Genomic DNA, 15201 nt, shown 5'->3' with positions numbered 1-15201 from the left:
TTCAAGTTTATGTATGTAGAACCAAATCACAGCAGGGGCTGAACACTGTAAAGACTCTAGAATAATTATGGAGGCACAACATTTAAAGCTCCAGTCCTTCTATCCCACATACCTAAAAGTTAGTTATATGATAAATAGCCCCGTGTTTGTTTACTTGATTTGTAAAATGCAAAGTGGTGACTTTTTCTTTTCAAGTACGTCCTCGTATGGAGACATGTTTCTTTTTAATGGCATAAAACAAGTCATTGTTTACAAAAATGTACATTTTATTGGGCAGAATGAGGTAAACAGTGAAGAAAAGTATGAGAAAACAGAGCATAGGATCTCCGGAGACTGTGGCAACTAGAATTATTGTATACATGTGTGTGTATTAAGGACTGACACAGACAAAGAACTAATCATACAATGAAGCAATGCCATTTTAAAATGTTTATTTATAAACAGGATAAAACCATTCAAGTATTGAGTCAAGAATAAAACAGCACCCTCTGATCTGCTAATTGGGAAACAGAGGATGTCAGTGTGTTTTTCAGTGCTAGTCCAAATTGAGTGAGAGGACTTTACATTTGAATAGATTCGATTACAAGTTATATTTGGCTTTAATTGAATGCAGTTCAGTTTGATTTAAATCAAGCCAATTCACAACATATAAACTTGAAATATATGGTAAGATAAAGGTTGTGCAATAATACAGAAAAAGCCCCAACAATCAAATGATCCCCTATGAGCAAGCACTTGGCAACAGTGGGAAGGAAAAACTCCATTTTCGGCAGAACCAGGCTCAGGGAGGGCGGCCATCTGCCTCCACCGGTTGGGGGTGGGGTAAGAAAATGAAACTAAACTATAGGAAGACAAATAGGAAAGATGTTCATGATATATATGAAACTTTCTGCTAGCCCTGACTAAAATGTTGTTTTTGACAGGAAAGTATTGTTTCATTCATCCATTTAGAGACAATCTGAACCATTTAAGGTGAAGGATTAAGCCTCAACCTAACCCGATTTAGTACTTTGACTTGCAAAGTACTTTTCAACTCTAATAATTGCTAAGAGTATATTTCTTATCATCTATTGGTCATCTGACCTGAGAAACTTCAGTTAACATTATAACACAGAAGTGATTGTCTGATCAGAAACTGTTTATTCCACCAGGTGGACAGCAGGAATAAGACAAACCAGATACTAAGAAATAAATTATACAATAAAATATTCTCAATATGCTAAAATTCCCACCGAGACTAGATAAGATTATTCTAAAACTGGTCAAAATACAATTCTCTTCGTGCACAAAAATCCCACCCAGTCCCACAACCCAGGACGAATATTCCTTGTGTGTTCTTGAGCTGGACAGAAATTCCTCTTGCTGAGCGGGGTCCAGGCCAGCCTCGTGCCAGGCAGACGAGGAGCCTCCTGTCCCAGTCTCGTCCGTCCACTGGGCCCATCACATCCCAGCCCAGTTAGCATTCTGCACTGGAGTCCGTCGCTCGATACCACCGTGGCTCCCCTCACGTCATCACCTGTAAGTAAAAACAAATAGGAGCCAGAACCATCATCCCGGAAGCTGCCCTGGCTTATAGCCATGGCGACCCTCTCCCAACACGGCTGCACCCACTGAACAACAGTGAGACACTACTCACAAATGCAGGCAGTGCTATACATCTGATTTAATCAGATTACAAACAGAAAATGGGATGATCCGTCACAAACTTCGACAATTTACTGTTTTTAATCCGCACAGTGATTTTGGTTTGTGCTGATATCTTTGGAAAAAGGTTTCTTGACTGACAAGTTGGGATCTAACATCACAAACTGACATCTGGTAACACGATGTACCAAATGAAAATGGGTCTCTGTAGACGTCATCGTTCCCTTGCCCTCTTTTGCTGGCCTGCTTCTTTCTCTCTCTCCTCTTTCGGTGTATGCCTGTGTTGTTGTCCGTGTGCTTGTCTTTTTTAGGGGATACTCCTCCACCTTCCTGTCCCTCGGTCACTTGTCAACAATCAGCTGATTACTCGCCTGTTCCTCATGAGGTCTTCAAGCTGGCTTCTAAACAACCAGATCATTGCATTACCAAGGTATCATGCCACAGTCATGTCACATTTTCCATCAGTTCTTGCCTTTGCTCACTCTCTGTTTCTGTGCAGACGTTTCAACGTTACGGATCTCCGCAACCTTCTGTGACAGTGTCTGAGTGTGCCTTCAGACAACCTTCACTACCTCTGCCCCGTCTCCTGGAGCCCACAGTGTTTATCCTGTATTCATAACTATCTGCAAATAAACCTCTAAAACTTTACCACAGTGTCTCATCATCATTCTGTTGTTTTCATAACAGTACACTGTAGAAATATTGGACTGTGTATTAGGTATTGAGGTCATAGTGAATGTAGTTTATTAGTGTGTGTCGTAGTATGATTTTGTTGTTGATAGGATCAATTTCTTTGGGGGGGGATAACCGACACTGGTTACCCCAGGCTGCACTTTTTTTGCCCAAAGAGGAAGGTGGACAAGGGCTGGTTCGCCTAGAGAGCAGAACTGTGTCTCGTTTGGCTCTTGATGAAGGCGGTCACACTTTCTCCCTCTCCCTTATCTTTCCTGCTTGGCTTTCTCGTGCCTCTGTCTAGTCTTGTCTACTTGTCTCCCTTTACACTGGAAGAGTCTTACAGTCTGTTCTCAAACACCTAAAAGAAGAATTACGGATTTGATCAACTGGTCCCTGAATGCAATTGACGCCCTCTTCTCCACGAGAAGCCTGGGTTCGGGAGAGCCCTCGTGCCCTTTATTCCATACAATTATTATTATTATCCCATACAAACACTTTTGAGCATTAACCATCCGGATGGGAGATGTGCATGAAGAGGGTCACAGCAGATCTCAAAATGTCAGACTGTTACTCAAACTCTTATAGCCTCTGGTGGCCCCCACCTAGCCATAAAACCAACAATCAGAAAAGCAAGGCCACGATTGTCTGCAAACAGTATTCTCTTTATAAATCAGCAGGATGGAATGTCATAAAACAGTGTAACTCATTCACAGTAAATCAGCAGTATAATGTAATACAAATCAGTCTAATAAATCTTATAGTTGTCACCTTCTTCTAAGTCAGGAGTATAATGCAAACTAAACTACATAATGATTACACCATCTATAATAAGTATAAGTGTAATGTGGCCTACAGCAGTATCATGATTCAACCATTCTTTGATTAAAAGTATAATGTAACATATGACAGTATAATAACCTCACACTCATTAGATGCAGCACGGATGACATCTTGGAGAAGCTTGCGGCTGCTGTGAGTACTGAGACTCTGACAACATCTGACAACATCTGGGAGAGGCTCGCGGCTGTCGTGAACACTGGTGGTGAGAGACCAGTGATGGACCTTAGACGACTGTAAAATTGACATGCAGTGGTTCGCGCTAAAGAAAGAACAGCACCGTTATTTCATGCGGCTACCATATCGGCGCCAGCTGCGGTCTGGAGGCTGGAGCTGAACATAGCAAACAATCTCTCCCCTGATAGCAAACTGTGTTTAGACTGTTAGACTTTTCCAAACGCCTTGGTATGCTGATCTCCAAGGCCGAGTCGGAACGGCGGGTGTGTATGTAGCTGCTGAGGGACAGAGTGCAGATGCAAGTGATTTGTGTCCATTTTGTGAGGAAACAAAGAGTTTGTGAGCAAGTCCTACAATAATAACAGTAAGATTTTGAGAAAGCCCCCCAAAATAGCTAAGTTTTGATGAATAGATTGTGTGTACAGAGCGTAAATTGAGTGAGTTAGAAGCATTTGTTGGGAGGTGAGAGAGCAGATTGAGATGGGCTGTTGAGCAGCTGAGAGAGCTGATTGTGGCAGTGTTTTGCTGAGAAGAGAGAAGAGGAAAGAAAGAGCAAGTGTCATTATTTGAAAGAGAGAAAGATGGCGGGCAGGCCGCCTTTGCGCAAAGAAAAAGGAAAAGAAAAGGGCAAAAGAGTGAGGGGCTCCGGTTCTTTAAGCGCAGCCCAGAAGCCCACTAGCTGCTGAGGGACAGCGTGGATTCGAACCAGCGACCTCAGGTGTCACACACGAGCTAGTAGCCTGGCAGTATACTCCTGCGCCACCTGCGCAAGCCGGAAGAATCGGGACATATTTGGTATATTTAAGTTCTATAAACATGCTCCTACGCAGGGGCGATTTTAGCCCATTTCTGGGGGTGCTTCAGCTCCCCCAAAATGAATCAAAGCACCCCCAAAGATTTCTTACTTCTTTTTTTTTTTTTTTTTGACAATATTTGCTGTTTGTGTGACACACTACTAAAAATATAAAAAGCATACAGTACTTGGTTGAGACGGAACATTTGAACAACAAAAGTATAGAGAACCCCTCCCCCCTCCCAAAATGGTTTGTTCCAGCTCGCCCCCACTCTGGCTCTAGGGTCGTTGCTGCCACAGCGATGGTAGCTGAGACGCAGCGGAGCGGAGGTGGATTGGCTGGATTAAAACAGGACATATTAGCAGCATTTAACCTTCAGTTACTCTTTATGTAGTTAGGTAGGAGTCGTGTTTCTTTTTAGCTGAAAAACCTTACACCCAGGTAACCTGCAGTGCTGAAAACGTGTTTTCCAATGATGTTTGCTACCCTACAATCCGTCCTACTCTGTAGTAAATTCTGCGACATTTGACCGTCCTGTTGCTCCCACTGAAATGTATACAGCCTATTTAAAATCTAAAACTTAAAATTGTCCGTAGCCTGCCGTTGTTACCACTGTCCTGTTTGAAATGGATACTAACTAGCTAACTGACTGAATGCCCATTAACCTTATAACTCCTGTTGTGTGTGTGTGTGTTTGTGTACAGAGAGACAGCCAGGTTCATAATGGATATAAGGAAGGCTTTTTCAAAAACAGGAGCCACATTCAGGTAAAAGTGTAAGAACAAATGATCCATCAATAAAGGATAATGTTGGATCAGTGTTTCAATATTTTATATCTTTTATTAGATGTTCATGTGGTTTGGTTATTTGCCTTTTGGTTGAAAGTACACTGAGAGAGGACTTTTCGTTAGTGATCTTAATAATTTTTTTTTTCACATGAATGTAATTTTTTCATCTAATTGAATACAATCTATTTGTGTATGATTGTCAGTCCAAAGAGGGAGAGAGGAAAGAGGGGAACGTGAGGAGAAAGTACAAGGTGAGGAAGAACCAGGTAAGAAAACAGACAGGGAACAGTGACAGGCAAAAGAGAAACTATGAAACTGACGAAGAGAAAAAACCTGATTTTACTCATACAGTCTGGAAGTTGTGTCCTCCCTATATTAAAGCTGCTATCTGCAAAACAAACTGGGTTGAAACATTTTTGACCCTCTTTAACAACATTCCAACATAACATTATCATTGATTGGGGAGATTAAAATGAATGATATATTTTTATGTGGTTCAGCCACAACTCTACTAAAACCTCAGCCAGTAATAGGTAGGCCAACTTTTGGACTGTCCAGTTGTGTGTATGACTGCCGCATACAGACCCCCTTATCAGTGTTTCTCAAACTTTTTACAGTGCACACCACCTGAGAAAAATGTCAAGCTCTCCCAAGTACCACTATGAAAGCATGAAACTCATAAATCTTACAACACAAAATTAGTATTATTAAATTAGTATCTGCAGTAAAGATTTTTTCATACATTGTATACATTCTACCACAGGCAAAGTTGCCTCCATTTTTATAGTACTTGTTGACCACCTCCACCTCCTCTCTCTCTATCTGAACTGTCAGTGGACCTGGTCTGGACCTCCCGAAGTCCACAACCAGTTCCTTGGTCTTTGAAGTGTTGAGTTGCAGGTGGTTTGTGTGACTCCATGTAACAAAGTTTCTCACAAGACTCCTGTACTCCTCTTCCTGGTCATCCTAGATGAGGGGTAGGCAACTCCAGGCCTCGAGTGCCGGTGTCCTGGAGGTTTTAGATGTGTCCATGATCCATCACAGCTGATTTAAAGGGCTAAATGGCTCCTCAGCATTTCTTGAAGTTCTCCAGAGGCCTGGTAATGAACTAATCATTTGATTCAGGTGTGTTAACCCAGGGTGTGATCTAAAACCTGCAGGACACTGGCACTCGAGGCCTGGAGTTGCCTACCCCTGTCCTAGATACACCCCATGATGACTGTGTCGTCCACAAACATCTGAGATTCAGAGTTGTAGCAGACATCAGAGGTGTACAGGGTGGAGAGAAGAGGGGACAGCACAGTTCCCTGTGGTGCTCCTGTGCTGCTGACCACAGTGTCAGACGTGACGTCCTTCAGCTTGACGTACTGTGGTCTGTCAGTGAGGTAGTTGGTTTTTAATAGTATTCATTTATTTCTCCTCTGACTTTGGCCTGGGTCTTGCGGTTCCAGTGAAAGGAAATCTTAACGCTTCAGGTTACCAAGACGTTTTGGACCAGTCTGTGCTTAAAACACTGTGAGAACAGTTTAGGGAGGGTGTTTTTCCCTTCCAACACGACTGTGACCTAATGCACAAACATGGTCCATAAAGACATGATTGAATGTGTCTGGCATAGAAGCAGAGTGGCTTGCTTTGAGCCCTGATCTTAACTCCTAGATCACCATTGTGATGAACCAGAATGAACCCCTCAGTTTCTTGCACCGTCACAATGAGGCTTTTTCCACCGAGCCTCTGAAAAACACTGGCAAAGGAGCTCCTCTGGGCTTTTACCACGTCCAGAATGTGAGTGCACACACACACATCTGCACCTACACACACACTAACTGTGCTTCAACGATTTTATTCTAACTCAGTTTGTCAAACCCTTTATTTTTATCTGTTGGAGCAGATTTCTGTCGAAGTTACAGAGTCTTTTATTGAGAACATCAAGAGCAAGCCCGTCGTGTTTGAAGTGTTCAGCCACTACCAGCAGCACCCGCTGCACCTCCATGGCCAGGACGTGAACAGGTTGGTGGGGGTCAAACAGCAGATCCAGTCATGCAGTGATAATTCATATTTAATGCAGCAGATTTTGTTAGAAATGTGTAAACGATTGTATTCTAATCACATTGGCTAATTTTATATGCATATATAAATAAAAGGTATTTTTATTAAGTCAACATTCCTCCAACAGCATCCAGGAAATACTATCCTATTCCCATCCGTTGCTTAGAAACTGTCCTGAGGAGACAGCTTCAGGATCAATGACATGTCATTCACACCAATGAAGACGTGAGTAGAGCAGTTTTCAAGTGTAATAACATTCCTTTCGATCATATTGAGTATACACGAATGCAACTGTGAGCTTTAGCGATTAGCCCGTTTCAACAGGACCGTGATCCTGATGTGTGAGACAGCAGGGTGCTGCCACTGGTGTTGTAATCTGTGATTTAGTTCCTCCTAATATTTCAGTTTGCTTCCAGTATCTATCCTCTGTGATTACTGGCTCTATAGACAGATTTAATAGAAGTGTGTGAGCTACTGGCTCAGTATAAAGGGTCAGTAGTGTTTTCACGTCACCTATCCATCCTCCATTCAGTCACCCAAAGCATGTAGTAAATACTCCTCACTTTTATTCATCTTCTCTTCAATTCAGAAAATTTTCAGCTTGATAACATTGAGCTTCTGTGTGTGTGTGTGTGTGTGTGTGTGTGTGTGTGTGTGTGTGTGTGTGTCAGTTCCAGCCACCAAGTTGAACACCATCACCAAATCCAACCTGGGTCAGTGTGTCAGCAAGTACGACCTGCTGGTCTGGTTTGAGATCAGCGAGTTGGAGCCCACTGGAGAGTGAGTATCCACCTGGAGTGTTATATTCACGCACAAACTTTAAAGGAACCATAAAAATGATCTCCATGAAGAATATTATAAGTTGGGATGCTGTGTCTCCTCCTCCCTCCATGCACAGGTGCATCCCAGCCATCGTGGATCACAGTGGAGGCCTGCCCTGCCATGGTACCTACCTGCTGCACCAGGTACAGGATTGGTGCACATGTTGTTTTCTTATTAAAATGGCCTGTATTTGTATAGCACTTTACTAGTCCCTAAGGACCCCAAAGCGCTTTACACATCCAGTTCACATTCACGCACTGGTGATGGCAAGCTACAGCCCCCCTGGGGTGCACTGACAGAGGCGAGGCTGCCGGACACTGGCGCCACCGGGCCCTCTGACCACAACCAGTAGTCAGACAAGGGTGAAGTGTCTTGCCCAAGGATACAACTACCGAGACTGTCCGGGCCGGGGCTCGAACCGGTTTACAAGGCGAACTCCCAACTCTTGAGCCACGATCGCCCGCTTACTCACACAGTGGTAACTGCTTCCTTTGTACACAGTTTAATATCTTCTTTTAAAGCGTAATGTTGCTCTAGCTGTGCTCACTGTGATCCTGAGCTCCTGTTATGTTTGCTGCAGGATCAAGGGTGACCCTCATCCACGAGAAGGGCAGCGAGATATTTTCAGTCTGGAAAGATGAATCTGTCGGGCTTTAGGCTGCTTCTCACTTTAAGCAGTTCATGCTGTAGCTGTAGCTGATGGACCAAAAAATTACATTTCATATTTTAGACATTCAGCTGCTGACTCTGAAGCCAGCAGGGCTCTTGAGTGTGGATGATTGTGTTGGTACTGGATGCTGTGATCAAACAGCTGTTCTGATCTGTCTTCATTCATGCCTGTCGATATTAAGCCTCCTAAGCTCCAAACCAGTAAAAGCAATATTTGGAGGCAACACCCTTTTTACTACTTTTCTGTATTTGTTTGTGATTGTGTGACACTGAACCACAGTGCTATGTATATCCTCTGTAACACTCAGACGTTTCCAGATCAATGTTTTCCCCCTCAGCTGTTTCTCACTATAGAGTCTTACCTCAGGAACAATGAGGCCAATGAGGCACCAGCAGAGCATATCTGGCTCTCAGTCTGTGGCTGATAGTGCCCCCTGCTGTTAATAACAGGAACAGTGTAACCTTGTATAGAGCTCATAGTGATGGTCTTAAGATTGCTGCTGCAAGGCAGTCATTTGTATCCATGTGTGCTGTATATATTCTGAGCATATGCAGTTATGTGAGCTCTCAGGTTTTATGTTTTAGGACATAATTAAAAATAAATCAGGTCCTTAGTAGGTCTTAATATGAGGTAAATGCAACCTCAGATGAACAACACATAACACGTTATACCACGTCATTATTTATTTAACAAACACTGAGCCGAAATTCAGATGTTTAAAAAACTAAGTACATCCAAGACTATTTCCATAATTAGTTAAGAGGGTCAGTATTAGCCAAGTGCTAATCAAATGCACTAGATCAGCGGTCCCCAACCCCCGGGCCTCGGACCGGTACCGGTCCGTGAGTCGTTTGGTACCGGGCCGCAAGAGTTGAGGCTCAGGTGTGAAATGTATGGTTTTCAGGGTTTTTATCAGTTTTCAGCGTTATTTTGTTATCGTTTTTATCGTTAACTCGGTTTTCCTGGGTCTTTTCACGTGTGTTATGAATAAATCGTGATGATTATTTGGGCTTTTTTTGCTGCCAAAGAACCTGCAAAGTGTCTAGGTCACTGAGTGAGCCATGAAGTACTCTAGAGTCAAATGAGATCATCGTTGGGTCAGTGACTCCAGAGCGCAGCAGCAAAGCAACAACAGAGTGGTGCTGCAGTGGCTCAAAGTTGAGACTTCAACATGATTGAACGTTAAGAAAGCTGTGAATGAATAAATATCTGCAAACTTCAATGAACCGAAGAAACATTGTAAAGACAAATGGGCCACAAATCCGTCCACACTGCTGTGAAACACTAATAAAAAACGATTACCTCAAGTTTTTGCTGCTAAAGTTGGTTCCATCAGCTGCTGAATCACAGGTACTCACAGGTCACATGTACTTGGTTATAGTCATTTGTGCATTTTGGGTTGTTTTAAATAAATAATGATGTGTTGTAATAATCTAGATCCAGAACCTTAGACTGCTTTTTCACATGTCTGTAAATGAATTTCTCTCTTATCATTGTCCCGATTGGTGTCGGCTGACACTTGACACTCTGTGGCTCCTGATTTATCTGTTGTCAAGGTCTCACCTCAGTGCGATTCCTCACGTTTTGTCATGATTCAAGGATGAATGTGAACACCGCTTCAGTCACTGTGTTCACTTCCTGATATGTCAGAACTCTGCTCACGTCACTCACTTTTTTTTTTAGCAACATGACACACTGCTGTAAACAGACACCCTGTAATGTTAGCACCAAGTAGGACTTCATAAAAAATAATGCTGTTAAACTAACTTTTCCTCTTTCTGTCTATACTCGTATACTCTATACTCGACACTCATGTTCTCTAGTTCAAGCAGAAATGATGTGGATCGATTCAAATTCCTGAACCTGGATGATTTCAGCTGGAAACAAACCAACTCTGCTTCTTCCTCAGAAAAACAAGCACTCTCTTAAAAAAAAAAAATAAATGAATCAAATCTCTTCTTTTCAGATCTGTTGTGTCCAAGAAGGGTTTTCTAAGCTTCGTGGAGCCTCGCTCTAACTCATAGGTGAAGCATTTTGTGGTTGTTCACCGGCCCTACGTCTTCATCTACAACAGCGACAAGGACCCCGTGGAGCGAGGCGCCGTCAACCTCTCCACAGCACAGGTGGAATACAGCAAAGACCAGCAGGCCATGCTTAAGGTTTGAGGCAGGATAGAGAAAGGCTCGATGTAACACGTTTGTTTTTAATGAGATTCATTCAAATGGTTTTGGTGCACGTTGGCCAATTTTGGACACATTGACTGATGAAATGGCAAATGGACTGGGATTTATCATTTGAATGAACATGAATATAATGTGATGTTTTCTTTTCAGATGCCCAACACATTTGCAGTGTACACAAAACATCGAGGCATCCTCCTGCAGGCCAACAATGAGAAAGACATGAACGAATGGCTGTACGCTTTTAGTCCTCTGCTAGCAGGAAGGATAAGGTACACACACACGCTCCTCTCACACCACAGTCAAACGTGCAGCTTCTGCACCCTTCAAAAACATTCCCTTCTCCTCACAACATAAAACTCTCCCCGCAGATCTAAGCTGGCGAGGCGGCGCAGCGGCCTGACGAAGAACTGAGCGGGCGGAGCGGTTCCACTGTCGTCCACGTCATACGTAGATCCTCCTCAATCTGTGTACATACGCCGCCTCTAAACCCCCAATAGTGCCAGTGTCAGTTAGTGAGTCAGTAAAATACTCATGCATTTGTGTTAACATTAAAACTGCAGACTAACTAGAGACAAACAAGCGAGGATCGCTTCATATCTCAGCAGTTTAAAAAAACAAACAATGACCAATTGTTCCTGCAGGAGTAGATTTGGGCCCCTTTTTGCTTTTTCATCCCAAGGAATATAAACAAGGTTACAAGGAGATGAGGAGGAGGAGGACTAGGAGGATGAAAACGAACTAAGGAGAAAACTTGATTTGTACATCGGGTGTGTTCTGGGATCAGTGTGTTAGTTAACCCTCATTTAACACATTCCTCTCTGCTCCTCTAGCTTGCTCTATCTCACTGAGAATCAGAAGCCTTGACATTTACTGCTATTAACTTTACACTCTTGTTGTCAAGACGCAAAGAAAACACAGTGAAAAGGTTAGAAGGACGTAAGGAAAAAAGAATGAAGGTGCAATGTTTCTTTAGTTTTTTTGCTTTGACGGCAGTGGTTAGCCAGCAAAGCTGCTTTTAAATGGCCCGCAGGACAGATTACGATGTAGTCCCATGACTCCCCTCGCTGTCACACCAGCGTCGGCTGAAATCTCTGAAGTGAAGTACTCGTGTTCAGCTGTCTGTTACATATAGATAAAAAATAAAGCTCTGACGTGACCTCGGGTCAGCCAGCCTGACAGTCAGAGAAACAGAAACGTGCTGGATTGTGGATCTCTGAGCTGCACATCAAAGATGCACCTATGCACAGATCAAGTCTCAAAAGTGCAATGTACCTCATATACATGTTGATGCGAAGCGCTGCCAGAGCAAACGTTTCCACTTCATTTGCAGAGGTGTTTTTATTTTGGATTGTGTATTTATTGTTTGCAATGTATATGTATTTGTTTGCAGCTCTTTGCACATATTAATAAAAGGTTGAACTAACTGATCAGATAAAGTCTGTGCGGTTTAGTTGTTCCACTCATATTAAACCAAATGAAAGGAAAAGGAGACCTAACATGTAACCCCTGCACCTCCACTGAGGAGGTGAGTTACATTAGTGCTTCCTCTTTATTAGAAAGTGGTTTGAGTGAATTAGAAGTCTGTTGTTTTTTTGGAGGAGATCTACTCATTAGTCATGCTAGGCATCCATCTGAACTCTATCAAAATAAAGGTGTATTTTAACTCATTTTAATTTTTTAATATCAGAGATATAGGACTATACAAAGTAGCTGGTGACATCTAAAACGACAGCAGACTTATTGTGTCTTTCTTCACCTCATCACTTTTTTCTGTGTTTGTTTTTCTGTTGATGCCTTTCAAACAAAACTAGCCGTGATATTTCCCACCTTCCCCCTCTGAAATTTAATATCAGTTAACCCCAGATGTGTCATGCAGATATCCTAATTCTGTGTATGGTAATCTTGCACCATTGAACTGTTAGTGAATGAGGCAACAATAAAAGTGGGAAACGTGCATTAGCAGATGAAGTGCTGCCTGCTTATTTCCTGCTTTATGTGAGCTTCTGCTGTAGTTTATTATGTGCTTTTAGTCCCAAGAAACCAGCCTTTTACTGTGGCGCACAATAAGATCTTCTGATGTTTGGTGTCATCTTCCTGTGATCTCCTGTGAACAGGTGGATTAATTCACTTCAAGTTTATGTATGTAGAACCAAATCACAGCAGGGGCTGAACACTGTAAAGACTCTAGAATAATTATGGAGGCACAACATTTAAAGCTCCAGTCCTTCTATCCCACATACCTAAAAGTTAGTTATATGATAAATAGCCCCGTGTTTGTTTACTTGATTTGTAAAATGCAAAGTGGTGACTTTTTCTCTTCAAGTACGTCCTCGTATGGAGACATGTTTCTTTTTAATGGCATAAAACAAGTCATTGTTTACAAAAATGTACATTTTATTGGGCAGAATGAGGTAAACAGTGAAGAAAAGTATGAGAAAACAGAGCATAGGATCTCCGGAGACTGTGGCAACTAGAATTATTGTATACATGTGTGTGTATTAAGGACTGACACAGACAAAGAACTAATCATACAATGAAGCAATGCCATTTTAAAATGTTTATTTATAAACAGGATAAAACCATTCAAGTATTGAGTCATGAATAAAACAGCACCCTCTGATCTGCTAATTGGGAAACAGAGGATGTCAGTGTGTTTTTCAGTGCTAGTCCAAATTGAGTGAGAGGACTTTACATTTGAATAGATTCGATTACAAGTTATATTTGGCTTTAATTGAATGCAGTTCAGTTTGATTTAAATCAAGCCAATTCACAACATATAAACTTGAAATATATGGTAAGATAAAGGTTGTGCAATAATACAGAAAAAGCCCCAACAATCAAATGATCCCCTATGAGCAAGCACTTGGCAACAGTGGGAAGGAAAAACTCCATTTTCGGCAGAACCAGGCTCAGGGAGGGCGGCCATCTGCCTCCACCGGTTGGGGGTGGGGTAAGAAAATGAAACTAAACTATAGGAAGACAAATAGGAAAGATGTTCATGATATATATGAAACTTTCTGCTAGCCCTGACTAAAATGTTGTTTTTGACAGGAAAGTATTGTTTCATTCATCCATTTAGAGACAATCTGAACCATTTAAGGTGAAGGATTAAGCCTCAACCTAACCCGATTTAGTACTTTGACTTGCAAAGTACTTTTCAACTCTAATAATTGCTAAGAGTATATTTCTTATCATCTATTGGTCATCTGACCTGAGAAACTTCAGTTAACATTATAACACAGAAGTGATTGTCTGATCAGAAACTGTTTATTCCACCAGGTGGACAGCAGGAATAAGACAAACCAGATACTAAGAAATAAATTATACAATAAAATATTCTCAATATGCTAAAATTCCCACCGAGACTAGATAAGATTATTCTAAAACTGGTCAAAATACAATTCTCTTCGTGCACAAAAATCCCACCCAGTCCCACAACCCAGGACGAATATTCCTTGTGTGTTCTTGAGCTGGACAGAAATTCCTCTTGCTGAGCGGGGTCCAGGCCAGCCTCGTGCCAGGCAGACGAGGAGCCTCCTGTCCCAGTCTCGTCCGTCCACTGGGCCCATCACATCCCAGCCCAGTTAGCATTCTGCACTGGAGTCCGTCGCTCGATACCACCGCGGCTCCCCTCACGTCATCACCTGTAAGTAAAAACAAATAGGAGCCAGAACCATCATCCCGGAAGCTGCCCTGGCTTATAGCCATGGCGACCCTCTCCCAACACGGCTGCACCCACTGAACAACAGTGAGACACTACTCACAAATGCAGGCAGTGCTATACATCTGATTTAATCAGATTACAAACAGAAAATGGGATGATCCGTCACAAACTTCGACAATTTACTGTTTTTAATCCGCACAGTGATTTTGGTTTGTGCTGATATCTTTGGAAAAAGGTTTCTTGACTGACAAGTTGGGATCTAACATCACAAACTGACATCTGGTAACACGATGTACCAAATGAAAATGGGTCTCTGTAGACGTCATCGTTCCCTTGCCCTCTTTTGCTGGCCTGCTTCTTTCTCTCTCTCCTCTTTCGGTGTATGCCTGTGTTGTTGTCCGTGTGCTTGTCTTTTTTAGGGGATGCTCCTCCACCTTCCTGTCCCTCGGTCACTTGTCAACAATCAGCTGATTACTCGCCTGTTCCTCATGAGGTCTTCAAGCTGGCTTCTAAACAACCAGATCATTGCATTACCAAGGTATCATGCCACAGTCATGTCACATTTTCCATCAGTTCTTGCCTTTGCTCACTCTCTGTTTCTGTGCAGACGTTTCAACGTTACGGATCTCCGCAACCTTCTGTGACAGTGTCTGAGTGTGCCTTCAGACAACCTTCACTACCTCTGCCCCGTCTCCTGGAGCCCACAGTGTTTATCCTGTATTCATAACTATCTGCAAATAAACCTCTAAAACTTTACCACAGTGTCTCATCATCATTCTGTTGTTTTCATAACAGTACACTGTAGAAATATTGGACTGTGTATTAGGTATTGAGGTCATAGTGAATGTAGTTTATTAGTGTGTGTCGTAGTATGATTTTGTTGTTGATAGGATCAATTTCT

General features: G+C 42.4%; 1 protein-coding gene across 1 annotated transcript; it reads left to right on the top strand.

Annotated features, from left to right (window-relative positions):
* Positions 1-5158: 5158 nt before the first annotated feature.
* Positions 5159-12254, top strand: LOC134618164 (kinesin-like protein KIF1B). Its single transcript, XM_065469610.1, has 9 exons — positions 5159-5181; positions 6572-6697; positions 6804-6922; positions 7089-7186; positions 7633-7741; positions 7860-7926; positions 10420-10612; positions 10787-10905; positions 11005-12254. The coding sequence occupies exons 2-4, from the start codon at positions 6584-6586 to the stop codon at positions 7180-7182; spliced, it is 327 nt and encodes a 108-aa protein (XP_065325682.1). The 5' UTR covers positions 5159-5181; positions 6572-6583; the 3' UTR covers positions 7183-7186; positions 7633-7741; positions 7860-7926; positions 10420-10612; positions 10787-10905; positions 11005-12254.
* The last annotated feature ends 2947 nt before the right edge of the window (positions 12255-15201 follow it).

The sequence above is a fragment of the Pelmatolapia mariae genome, linkage group LG20 (assembly GCF_036321145.2).
Source record: "Pelmatolapia mariae isolate MD_Pm_ZW linkage group LG20, Pm_UMD_F_2, whole genome shotgun sequence".
Taxonomy (NCBI): Eukaryota; Metazoa; Chordata; class Actinopteri; order Cichliformes; family Cichlidae; genus Pelmatolapia; species Pelmatolapia mariae.
The sequence above is the reverse complement of the archived record's forward strand: the minus strand, read 5'-3'. Positions and strand labels throughout refer to the sequence as shown.

Coding starts and splice junctions, on each gene's coding strand:
- LOC134618164 (XM_065469610.1), top strand. CDS start 6,584: ATGAACCAGAATGAACCCCTCAGTTTCTTGCACCGTCACAATGAGGCT. Junction 6,698..6,803: donor GCTTTTACCACGTCCAGAAT/GTGAGTGCACAC, acceptor CTGTTGGAGCAG/ATTTCTGTCGAAGTTACAGA. Junction 6,923..7,088: donor CATGGCCAGGACGTGAACAG/GTTGGTGGGGGT, acceptor TTCCTCCAACAG/CATCCAGGAAATACTATCCT.